Source organism: Delphinapterus leucas, chromosome 1, assembly GCF_059928025.1.
Source record: "Delphinapterus leucas isolate spDelLeu-1000000601 "Yukka" chromosome 1, BTC_Dleu_Yukka2, whole genome shotgun sequence".
Lineage (NCBI taxonomy): Eukaryota > Metazoa > Chordata > Mammalia > Artiodactyla > Monodontidae > Delphinapterus > Delphinapterus leucas.
The window spans coordinates 171,979,825-171,991,445 of record NC_143129.1 but is presented as its reverse complement, the minus strand read 5'-3'; the positions used below and the strand labels follow the sequence as shown (position 1 = coordinate 171,991,445).

At 53.5% G+C, this 11,621-nt stretch overlaps 1 protein-coding gene across 1 annotated transcript in view; it reads right to left on the bottom strand.

Moving 5' to 3' along the window:
* Window positions 1–965: 965 nt before the first annotated feature.
* The window catches only part of MYOM3 (myomesin 3), a 48,305-nt gene continuing 37,649 nt past the window's right edge, over window positions 966–11,621 (bottom strand). Inside the window, exons 28-36 of the mRNA XM_022552075.2 lie at window positions 11,451–11,561; window positions 9,647–9,734; window positions 9,085–9,123; window positions 8,729–8,837; window positions 7,434–7,597; window positions 7,175–7,211; window positions 6,976–6,998; window positions 5,323–5,378; window positions 966–4,081 (exon numbers count right to left, since the gene is read on the bottom strand). Of these exons, the coding sequence (XP_022407783.2) occupies window positions 3,821–4,081; window positions 5,323–5,378; window positions 6,976–6,998; window positions 7,175–7,211; window positions 7,434–7,597; window positions 8,729–8,837; window positions 9,085–9,123; window positions 9,647–9,734; window positions 11,451–11,561 (888 nt within the window). The 3' untranslated portion in view covers window positions 966–3,820. The remainder of the gene's footprint in view (window positions 4,082–5,322; window positions 5,379–6,975; window positions 6,999–7,174; window positions 7,212–7,433; window positions 7,598–8,728; window positions 8,838–9,084; window positions 9,124–9,646; window positions 9,735–11,450; window positions 11,562–11,621) is intronic.

The window sequence follows — 11,621 nt, the reverse complement described above, 5'->3', positions numbered from 1 at the left end:
AAGGCTTTTGTGTGGCCCCGAGTTTCTCTTTCTTTAGATCTGCTATAGCAGAGGAAGCGGTGATATAAAAGTCAGCCCAGGGGCACAAGGGTTTCTGGGAGGCCCAGGAGAGGAGGGGCACATTCCTCATGGGCTGTGCAATTTGTTTTGCTCTCAGCCCAGGGCACTTCTTGGCTGAAACTCCTCCCGCCTCAGAATTGAAACTTTTCTCAAATGCTGAAAATAAACTATCTGGCTTCCTCTAGCTAGAGACATCTGGGAAGTGATGCTTCTGAAACTATTTTTGGCATGAAAATGTCACCCCGAGCTGCTGGAAGTGATTTGGAAGTTTTGAGGTATTGAAAGCATTTGATGAGAAGTGGCGGAGGCCAAGTGGGTAGAGGTTAATTATTACACAGCAGGCGTTTCCCATCAGGGTTCTTATTCCTCATGCTCTTCCTGTTTCCGGCTCTCAATTCTTTAGGCCAAGGATGGCACGGGGGTTGGTATGTGAAAGGTGGCAGAACAGGTGTGGGGAGGGGCGGCAGGTATGATAAAGGGGGAACACGCTGGCTGGCTGGCCTTCCTTCAGCCTGCACGCCCTGCCTGGCTCCCTGGAAGTCCAGCGTGCCAGGAGATCCACGGAGGGTTCCTGGAGAATGCCAGGACCATGCGTTCGCTGATGGGTTTCACGAGATAAGAGACAAAGTTTCTGACTTTCTGAGTCCCATGCAGGGTAACCAGGGATCAGGCTGGACCAGCTGAGATGCTTCCCAGGATGAGCCAGTAAAGAATAACACAAGGAGCAAGTGGGAATTGTAAATATGGAAGAATCAGAGGGGTTCAGAAATTGGGATGCTGGAAGTGGCCCAGGCCAGGGGCAGGAGTGGAGGCCACTGGGAACAGGCTAAGGAGAGGAGAATAAAGTCAAGGCCAGTGGTTCAGGCTGCAGAGGGTGAAAGACGTGAAGCTGTGGAGTCTGGCTTTGTTGGATGACGGTGTGCCCCCGCTACCTACCCTGGGCTCAGGAGATATAGAATAGATGACGATGGGAGAGACCCCTGGGGAGGTGGTTGATTCACAACTCTGAGCTGGTTTGGCTCACAACACTTCGGACACCAAACGCGTGCGTTATTTTAACACCAACAACCAGTTCTCCAAATATCCAGACACCAGCTGGGTGTCCTACAATTCAATTCAATTTTTTTTTTTTTTCTTTTGCAGTACGCGGGCCTCTCACTGCTGTGGCCTCTCCCGTTGCGGAGCACAGGCTCCGGATGCGCAGGCTCCGCGGCCATGGCTCACGGGCTCAGCCGCTCCGCGGCATGTGGGATCTTCCCGGACCGGGGCACGAACCCGTGTCCCCTGCATCGGCAGGCGGACTCTCAACCACTGCGCCACCAGGGAAGCCCTTCAATTCAATTTTGACACTAACCACCCACAGGTAGAGTCAGACTCCACAAGGCTGTCACCTGTACTTCTGACCAACCGGCAATAAGTTGAGGGTTCCCATGACTCCCTCCTCAGTCGATAATTTGCTGGAATGGCTTACAAAACTCAGGGAAACTTTTTACTTACAGTTTCTGGTTTATTATGAAGGATACAAATGGACAGTCAGATGAATAGGTCCACAGGGCAAGGAGTCGGGGAGTGTGGAGGGAGATCCTCTCTAAGTGCACACACCCTCTCTAAGCGCACCACGCTCCCAGCACCTTGATGTGTACACAAACCCAGAAGCCCTAGGAATCCTGTTGCTTAGCAATTTTTAATGGAGCTTTCAGTACTTAGGCATGATTCTTTAAATCATTGGCCAGTGGTGATTAACTCAACCTCTAGTCTCTCTCCCCTCTCCAGAGGGAAATGGAGGTGGCTGGGGGCAGAAAGTTCCAACCCTCTAGTCCTGCCTTGGCCTTTCTGGTGACCAGCTCCCATCCTGAAGCTATCTAAGGGCCCCCAGTCACCAGCCATCTTATCAGTATACAAAAGACGCTCTTTTCACCCTGGAGATCCGAAGGGTTTTAGGAGCTGTGTGTCCCAAACCAAGAGCAAAGACCAGATATAAAATTTTTAAATTTTATCACAATGTCCTTTAGCAAGGTCCTTTCTTCCACCTGAGTGACACTTGGGGTTTACTTGGGATTAAGTGGGAGGAGCTAAGACAGAGAACAGCGAAAGGTCTCAGGGACCTCCATCCCCACTGCCCCACCCTAGACCTGCCCTGTCCACAGTCTTCCTAGGTAGGAGGTAGTGTCAGCTGAAAGGACCCTCAAAAATGACCTTTTAGACTTCTTGCTTTATAGATGGGAAATTGAGGCCCAGACAAAGGAAAAAAAAATGCCCAAGATCACACAGTGAGTGCTTGGCTTCAAGCCTGGGTATGTTTGCCTCCAAGACCTGCATAATCCTCCATACTCCTTCCCAGCCAGGGCACGGCAGGACACCTGGCCCCCTCGCCCCCCCTCACTGAACACCTGGCCTGACTGCACCTGTAGCTGCTGGGGGTATAAGTTACCCATCATGCCTTGATGCGCGTGTAGGTGGTAAATGTAGGAGTGATTCATTCTACCTTTAAATTCAGAAATCATTTCAGAACTCAGAGGTGGGTGTTATATTTTGATGTCGGGAGTACAGATGAGTTTTATTTTCTCCTTCAACATTTTTAAGGTTTTCCAAAATTTTACAACAAACATCTCTAACTTTATAAACCCCACCCCTCCCAATCTGATTTTAAAAAAGAAGGAAACTGGAGGGTGGTGAAATGCCCAGCTCCGTACAGAGGTCCAGCAAGCAAGGCCAACCAGTATCTGTCCCGCCAGGCAGAGGCCCTGAGCTGGAAGTACTGAAGGTCATCCAACTCTCCAGCCTGGCATCCAAGGCCACCCAGGCAGCATCACCCCTACGCCTCACCTTTGCTCTCACCATCCCCTGCTCCTGAAATCTCTTCCCATGACCATCACCAAATCCAACTTATTTTTTCAGGGCCCAACAACCAATCCTGCTAGTTCCACGAAGGTGTTTTAAAGCTCACCTTCCCTAGTTGGGATGAACACCTCTCTCCCTCCTCTGCCACCAGTGGAACTTTATGTGGGCCTGTTTCATAATCCTGATCACCTGACCTGTCCTGGAGTCATTTGCACCCACAGGTCTGACTCTCCTCCTGGGCTGAGGTGTCCTTGGGGGCGGGGCCTGCATATTATGTATCTTTGTGCTCCCAATGCCATCCGCAGCCTGGCACAGGCTAGACTTCAAATGAATGTTCGTTGAACTTAAGTGAATTGAAAATACAGTATCCAAAAGGGGGTATTGTGAGAAATCCGTTTATGGGGGCGGGGTACATCAACCTCGGCACTATTGTCATTTAGGGTTGAATGCTATGCGGTGAGGAGCTGCTGTGTTTAGCAGCATCCCTGGCTGCTACCTACTAGACGCCAGTTGTGACAACCCAAAATTTGGACACCGCCAAATGCCCCCTGGGGGACAAAACTGCCTCCTGTTGAGTATCGCTGGTGTATGGTTTCAAGGGCTTTCATAAACAATCCGTAGGAGGAGGAATTCCCATTTGACAGATGAGAAAGGCAAGGCTCATGGAGAATTTAGAGTTGAAACAGCTTTGCACGTAGGTCTCCCATTCCAAGTCCAGCGCTGAGGCCTGGAGGCCTCCCAGAGCCCCAGCAAGGTCTATGCTTCTCCACTTTGGTGTAGCTACTCCCCTCCCATGTCCCGGGTCCTGCAATGTCCAATCCCCCTGCCCCGCCTCCGTGGCTTGTGCCAGGCTGTGAGCCACTGGTTGACCCTTGTAGTCCATGCAGACCAGACCTCAGGCTGTGCCTGAATCCGACCGTCACATCTTCAGCACCTTGTCCTCCTCCCCGTGCTTGAACACGCTGATGGTGACCTGGCCCTTCTCGGAGCCATACTTGTTCTTGACGAAGACACCGTAGCGCCCGCTGTCCTCACTGTTGACCCTCTCGATGGTGATGGTGACCTCCGACCCCTTCACCTCCATGTGGTAGCGGTCAAGGAAGGTGACGGGCTGGTCATTCTTCAGCCAAGAGACTTCAGGGATAGGATCTCCTGAGATGACGCAGGTCAGGCACAGGGTCTGTTTGAAAGGACAGGAAGGGAACGCTCAGTCCACCTGCTTGGAATAACCCTTGGTAAAGTGTGAAGGTTATAAACCTTCACACTCCCAGGGAGCTCCCAGTACAAGCTGCTCCTTGTGGTAAGTTCATTATGTGTGTTTTACTGTGACCCATAAAGTAATAACAGTAAAGGGAGATGTTTTACTCTAACCCCACATCCTCCATTCTCAACATTTCTGCGGGAACACTTAACTAGTTAGACTGTCGGGCCTTTAGCAATTACCTGCCCCAGAATGGGCTGGACTTTGCTTTATTGCTTTTTATTGTATATTTCATTATGATTTTACCATGCAAATAAGGCTAGATTGCTTTTTTTTTTTTGCGATACGCCGGCCTCTCACTGTTGTGGCCTCTCCCGTTGCGGAGCACAGGCTCCGGACGCACAGGCTCAGCGGCCATGGCTCACGGGCCCAGCCGCTCCACGGCATGTGGGATCTTCGTGGACCGGGGCACGAACCCGTGTCCCCTGCATCGGCAGGTGGACTCTCAACCACTGCGCCTCCAGGGAAGCCCGGCTAGACTGCTTTAATATAAAGATTTAAGAATTGAGTTTGAAAATTCTCAACAGAGCAATTCTCACTGCAGAGGCACTCTAGTGTAATGGCCAAACACTCAGAGTCTGGAGCTGGGCTGCCAGGCTGTGAATCTCAGCTCGGCTCCTTTAAGCTGTATGACCTTAGGTAAGTCCCTTAACCTTTCTGGGCCTCAGTTTCCTCAGCTATAAAGTATGACTAGTAATAACACACTATTTCATGTGGTTGCCTTGATGGTTAAATAATGGAATAGTGCCTGGCACAAAGTAAGCAACGTGAAAACGTTAGCTATCATTTTCTAGAACATTAGACTTGAAAAACTTCAGTCCTGAAAGGGCTTTTTAGGTATCATCTAGTCAAACTCCTGTGGAAACTGAAGCTCACACAGAGAAGTCCGTGACACACAGGGCCACCTGGAGAGATGGGGTAGAACTGGGGTGAGCATAGGCCTGTCACCCCCGCACACACACACGGGCCTGACACCAGGCTCAGTGTCTTTCCTTTATACTACATGTGACCAATGAGGTGTGGTCACTCGGCCAGACTCTGGTGCATCCAGCCCCTTCGGCTCTGGAATCCACAGTGCTGCACTGCTTTGTGCTCTTTGATGGATACAGGAGGGAACCCAGGGTGGGACTGCCGGCTGTGGGCTGGGGAACAGTCAGTACCTTATCTTCCATGATCGTGGCCACGTCCGGCAGGCCCCTCACCACTTTGGCACGATCTGGAACGGAAAAACGAGACCCCCAGTGATGAACGTTTTCCTGCCAGCTGCTTCCCAGCAGCAGGTTCCACGAAGTTGAGGTTTATTTTGAAGCAATGCTTCTTTTTCTTTTTGCATCATTTTGGGTGGACATCCTTAAACTTGTGTTATGTTACTTCCTTGCCTTTATAAACACAAGATAGGGACGTAATGTGTTTCTGTCGTTGACCTGAGGTTATTATCATGGCTGGTGGTACCTGGAGGTGACAGTGAGGCGCCCCTCCCCTGAGGACTGGGAGAGAAGGTGATAAGGTTGCTCTGAGCCTTAAACTGGCAAAATGCACACAACAGGTATGACGAACCAGCTCAGGGAGTGAATAGGAAGGGAGCTTCCGGGACACTGACTCTGGTCAAGGGAGGGGACCTGGTGGCCATGGCAGCTGGGCAGGAAGAGACTGTGGTTGTAAATCACTAAGCAGAAAGCCAACATGTCGCAATCGAGGCTGTGGGAACAGACCCTAGACCACGATCAGGGATGTGCAAAGAGCCTAAAGTGGCTGGTGTCTGTGCAACGGATGTAGGGGAGGAGAAGCCTGAATCAGGGTTGAAGGGGGAGGGGAAGGATGGCCCCAGAGATGGACACTGTTGTGGGAGGAACGTTCACCAGGCCCATCATGGCGGGCGAAACAATCCACTTCCCCTGACTCTCAACTCGGCCAGCCCTAGCAAGCACAGGTGGTGAGTTTAGGCCCCTGTATTAGGGTCCTGGAGGGGTGTCCTGTGCAGAGACTCGGCATTCCAGGATGGGGGGGCAGGTGATTAGGAGGCGTGACGGGCTGAGTCGGGTCTGCAGGCTGCGCTCCGCCCACCAAGGTGGCCGCCCGCTGCGAGGGCTCCTCACTGCTTAGACCCCCAGATGGCCCCCTCCCAGATGGCAATTATGAACGGCCTGCACTTCCCGCCAAGTGGGGACACTCAGGGACAAGACGCCACATAGGGCTCATGCCCCCTCCTACCAGTGGCCCCAAACGGTCAGTTTCCCTCCTCACTGTCAGGTTGAACGGGGCTGCTCTGCTCTGCTTCCCCTCATGGAAGGTCCTGCACTGACCGGCTGGCTCACTGAGACCAGAAAGCCAGCCTCCTGGAACTGGGTGCTTTAGAACTGGTTGCAGGGACCCGGAGAAGCTCCAGTGCGTGGACCTGGTGGTCCCCCTGGGCAACTCAGAGGCTGTGTCCCGGATTAGATGAGGCCCTAGGGCCCCGACAGCCAGAACCAGCTTCAGCTTTGAAGTCGTCCCCTCCTGGGCCTCGCTTGGAAGACAGGGCCTCAGTCCTGTCTGCCCCTGCCTTTGGAGTCCCACCGACATCGGCCGTGTGCCTACTCGCCACCAGGTCTGCACCAGGTGTGTCCACATCCACGGTCTCAGGTATCCTCGGACTCCTCATCCACCTGTCTTCATGCTGCCACCATCTGGGTCTCCCGGCAGCTCTGTGACGGCCCAGAGCCACACAGACCCCATGGGAAACTGGGACTCCAGCTACCTGCCAGGAGGCGTGAGCAGCTGGGAAGCCGCCCCAAACTCAGAAGTGGAAACAACAGAAATATGGCTGGACTTACTCTTCTCGATGATGGCCAAGGCCCTGAAAAACGGAAATGGGAAAAAGCCTTGGTGTTTCATTTGTTAAAGGACAGTCCTGCCCGGGTAGTGGGGAGGGGTGACGGGAGAAAGGTGGAGCTGTCCGGCCTCCCAGGAAGGGTCTTGTGCTTGTGCACCCCAGGGGCCTTGATCACACTGAGAAACGCCGAGGAAACTTACTTCAGTCTCTGGTGCTCAGCCAGGGCGTCCTCAAAAGCTACGAGAAGAAAAAGGGGAAAAGGTGCGTCAGGGCATCTACCCCCAATTTCCCCGCTCCTGCAACCCACAGGTATAGAGCTCAGCGCTGACTGTTCCCCCACTCTGTTCCAGCATTCTCTTGGGGCAGTGCTAGGATTGGTTGGGGAGATGGGAGCCCCCCTAAAAGACCATGGGGTTTTCTAAACAGGTTTCAATGAGGACAGACAGGCGGAGCGCTCACCTTGCCCCGAGAGATCAGCTGAGAGCTGCCGGACTTCCTTCCCGGCCGCTATCTCTAGGGTGTATTTGCCCTTGTCTGAGTCTTTGGGGTCCAGGATGTGGAGCCAGATCTCATCCAGGGTGGTGCCAGCCCTCACCCGATCACCACTCTCCAGGCGTTTCTCTCTGAACATGAGGGCAAAGAAATGGTTAACACAGCTCAGTCCGGGATGGGCTGTCTGCCCATCTACAGGCACCCCTGCCCCAAACTCCTCTCCTGGGGTTTTGTTCCCAGATGTGTGAGCTGAAAGTGGTGACCATCCATGAGATATTTGATATATATCTATCCACTCATCATTCATTCATTCATCAAACCTTGTGGCAGCACTGAGTCTATATTTGTGACATGTCCTGCAGGCTGGGACTTTGCGGAAATGGTGCTCCAGGGTCAGTGACCACCTCCCCACACCCCACCAGTGGGAGCCACTTCCTCACTTCATCCTTTTCCTCATCGTAAAACCTCCCAGCATTTCTTCCCACAATCACTCTTACGTAATTCTTATAAACTATATAAACTCCTTTCCTTCTTTACTTAAATTTCATTCCTAAAGACACCTGGCCCATGTCAGTGTTTTGTCACGGAAGTGACACCTCTGGGCTTAGTCATGGGGCTCAGAAACTCTAGAGAAGGAGCTTCACTGTTCTGAAATTCAGCTTGGCCTTGGTCTCGCTCACATGACCAATTTGACTAAGTCCATCTAGTCTTCTCCATAGAATGGGTGCAGCAATGTCTGCTCCACAAGGCTGAGGTTTGGAAGTAAGAAGCACTGGGAAAATTCTGCTCCCAAACTCTCTGGGGTCACTTAGCTCCTGGCTGAGTCTCTGATACCTGATCCTGCCTTCAAGGCCTGGCCCTCAGTTAGTCGTCAGCCCCCCAGGTCCCTCTGCCTGCACCTCTCCCCTCAGCCTGGCTGCCTGAGTTTGCTAAGGCTGCAAAGACCCACAAGGGCACTTGACCATCTGGTTCTCCATCGTTCCTGCATCCTTCTCTCCCCCAGTTCCCAGATGGTGCTCTAAGACAATGGTCCTTCTCTGGCCATGGATATTCTGGGAAAGTGATCTTAGCGCCAGGGTTCCCACCTTTCCTGGGGAGCCTCCCTTCTGTGCCTCTAACAGCTGTTCCCTGTCCCAGACTCCCTCTGTGGACAGCAGGACCGGTGAGAGACCCTGTCTCTGCCAAGCCCTTGGGACTGGGCTCTGAGGCGGGTGCTGGGCCCCCTCCAGCCTGGCTAGGGCTCCAGGGTAAAGCCAACCTACTTGTGGAACCAGGTGGTTTTCATGTAGCTCACGTTGTAGTACTTGACCCTGCTGAAGAGTCGGATCCCCTCCTCGGTCCCCTGGATTTTCAGTGGCGTCGCAGAGAGGGCTGGGGAGGCATGGGAGAAGGGTGAGTCTTCCCAAAGGCCCTTTGGGCAGCACATCTGGGGGGCAGCCAGCTCGCCCCTGCTTTGGGGTGTGGTGGGGGGAACACAGTGTGGTGAAGAGGCAGGAGCGTCTCCCCCAGTCTTTGAGGCTGGAAACTAAACCCACCCCCAGCAGCCAAGGATGGCTAGAGGTCCCCCGGAGGCTATGTGGCATCACGGCAGTGCTGAGCAAAGAGAGGGCTTGCTTACCACCAATCCTGCCCAGCTCAGTGAAGATGGCATCCAGGGCTGGAGGGAGACAGAGGGAATGGTCAGCTGATGTAGGGCTCCCCTAGGGATGCACCAGGTGGGGCCGTCCTTGGAAAAGGCTAGTGGACCTTATGAGCAGCTCTCAGAACACAGGCTTAGGGGTGGGGAGGGGATCTGGGGCACTGCGTGACTGATGGGGCAGGGGGGCAACACAGATGGAGGACGAATGGGCCGACATGACGGTCTTCCTGCAGGCTGAGATGACCAGTCTGGTGAGGAGCCTGGGGCCCACTGGGGGGGGCGGGGGGCAGAGCAGAGAACTCAGGCTCCGGGTCTTGAAGCCTGGGCTCGCTGTGGGATAGTGCAGTGAACATGGGCACCAGCGTCACACAGACCAGGCCCTGCCACTGACCAGCTGTGCAGCCGTGGGCAGGTCACTTAACTCCCCTGGGCCTCAGTTGCCCCAAGTGAGTATCCCAGACAGTTTCCCCACAGGTCACACTGCATCTCTTGGTTCAGTGTGAGGCCCTCCTGGCCCGTCTCTGATGTCGCCGGCTCCTACCTTCACCTGTGAGGTCCAGGATGGTGTCGTCCTCCCCTCGCTCATCGGAAACCTCTGCTCTGTAAACGCCCTTGTCCTCTTTGGAAAGCTGGAAAGAAGGATGTGAGAAGGCGGTGTCGGCATGAGTTCCAGAAGGAGTGATGGACAGCAAATCAGGAGGCCTGGGCTCTAGGCCTGCCCCTAACTCTCCTCCCTGGGCCTCAGTTTACCCCCCTGCGATGGGTGATCTCTGAGGCTCCTTCCAGCTCCAGAGCCCTTTGATCCCAAGCCCAGGGCTTGTCTGGGCCTGGAGGTGGGGCGAGAGGGGGAACTGAGGGCAGAAACAGACGCCCCGCATGTGATTCTCAGGCAGCTGCTCTGAGCAGAGCAAAGCGAGCCCTCCTAGCAGAGCTGGGCCGAGCAGGGCACACCCTCCACCAGTGCTGCCCTGTTTCCCGGGGGCCCTGGATAGAGGGACCTCTCTGCATCTCTCAGAAGGAAGTGTGCTTTCTTTTGCTCAGGACAAGGGGGTCCTTACTGGCACACGCTTGTAACACCAAGTGAAGCCCAGGTCAACACTCAGCAAAGCAAGAACTTGGGTCATGCTTTGAAAGCAAGGTCAGAAGTCCACTGTGCCCTCTCATTACACAGCATCTCCTCCAGGGGCTGCGGGGGTGGGAGCATGATATCTGCCTCCCTGTCCCCTCAAAGGGCCCCTCTCACCCCAACCATCTCTACATAGTGTGCTTTGAGGCAGGATTCAAGGCAGAAGCATCTCTTAACTGGGGTATCAAAGGGCTGAAAACCCCAACAGTCTTCTCCCCAGCCAAATTCCGGTGACAGTGATTGGAGAAACTTCCAGCCCCACTCTCAAGCTTTGTATCTTGGTATTTCAACCCTCTGAGCCTCAGTTTACTCATCTGTAAAATGGTGGCATAATCCTTGCCCTGGCTACATACTGTAGTTGCTGTGAGGATCAAGGGAGATAACTCTTCGGAAGCCAGAAATTTCTGGACCAATAGGCTGGATGATTATGACAAGACTCAGTAGCTATTAAGCACCTACTTGATGCCAAGCCCTGTGTGAAGAGTTTGCACTGTGATGACAAAGGCCAACTTGCCATCGTCTTGGCCAGGATTTGGGAGAGGACCCTGAAATCATTATTTCCTTCCTCGTCTGCAAACCTGCGTCTGCCTCTGTGCTCCTTGGCACACGGTGGGGCCACAGAAATCAGGGACAAGGCAGAAAAACATTGAATATTTAAGAAAAAGCCTTGCATTTCTACCTTAACCAGGTCACGCCCCTCCAAGGGCCACGGGGAGGTTGTGGGTGGGAGAAGTGAGCTCCAGGCCCTGTTTTGCTCTGCCCAGACCTGCCTCACACGGAGACCGAGACCGTCTTCCTGTCCTGAATCTCAGGCTGCGGGGGCAGGAAGGAATCTCTGAGAGAGCACCCCTCTGACCCGCTCGTGTAACAGATGAAAACTGAGGTCAGAGAAGGACAGTGACTTGCCCAGGGCCATGCAGTCAGCGGCAGGGCCAGGACTGGAATCCAACTAAAAGGAAAAATCAGTATTACTGAGCCTGTCTTTATTTAAAGTTTTGGTATTGTTTTCCCTCAAGGTCTTTAGTTTGGGGCATGAATTTTGATTCTTAAAAATATTGCATGAAATATTATTTATCTTGAGTACTGAGCCTTTCAGCGCTTCCTGAAAGTTTGTGCGTGAGGTCAGTGCCTCGCTTGCCTCACCCTGGTCCTGACTCCCTGCCCAGTGCTCCTGGCACTGCCTGGAGGCTGTGAGCCCTGAAGTCAGAGCTGCACTTACCTCTTCCATACAGAGAAGCCCTGCTCCAGTCTGCGGGTCGTACTGACCGTCTGGGAACTCTTTCTTCTGGAAGAACCACTGGAAGCGGGTTTCTTTCTTGGTGTTGGTCACCTGAGGAAGGTGGGGAGTGAGGAGACTCCTTCAGGCTTTCTCTTTTAAGTGAAGACTCAG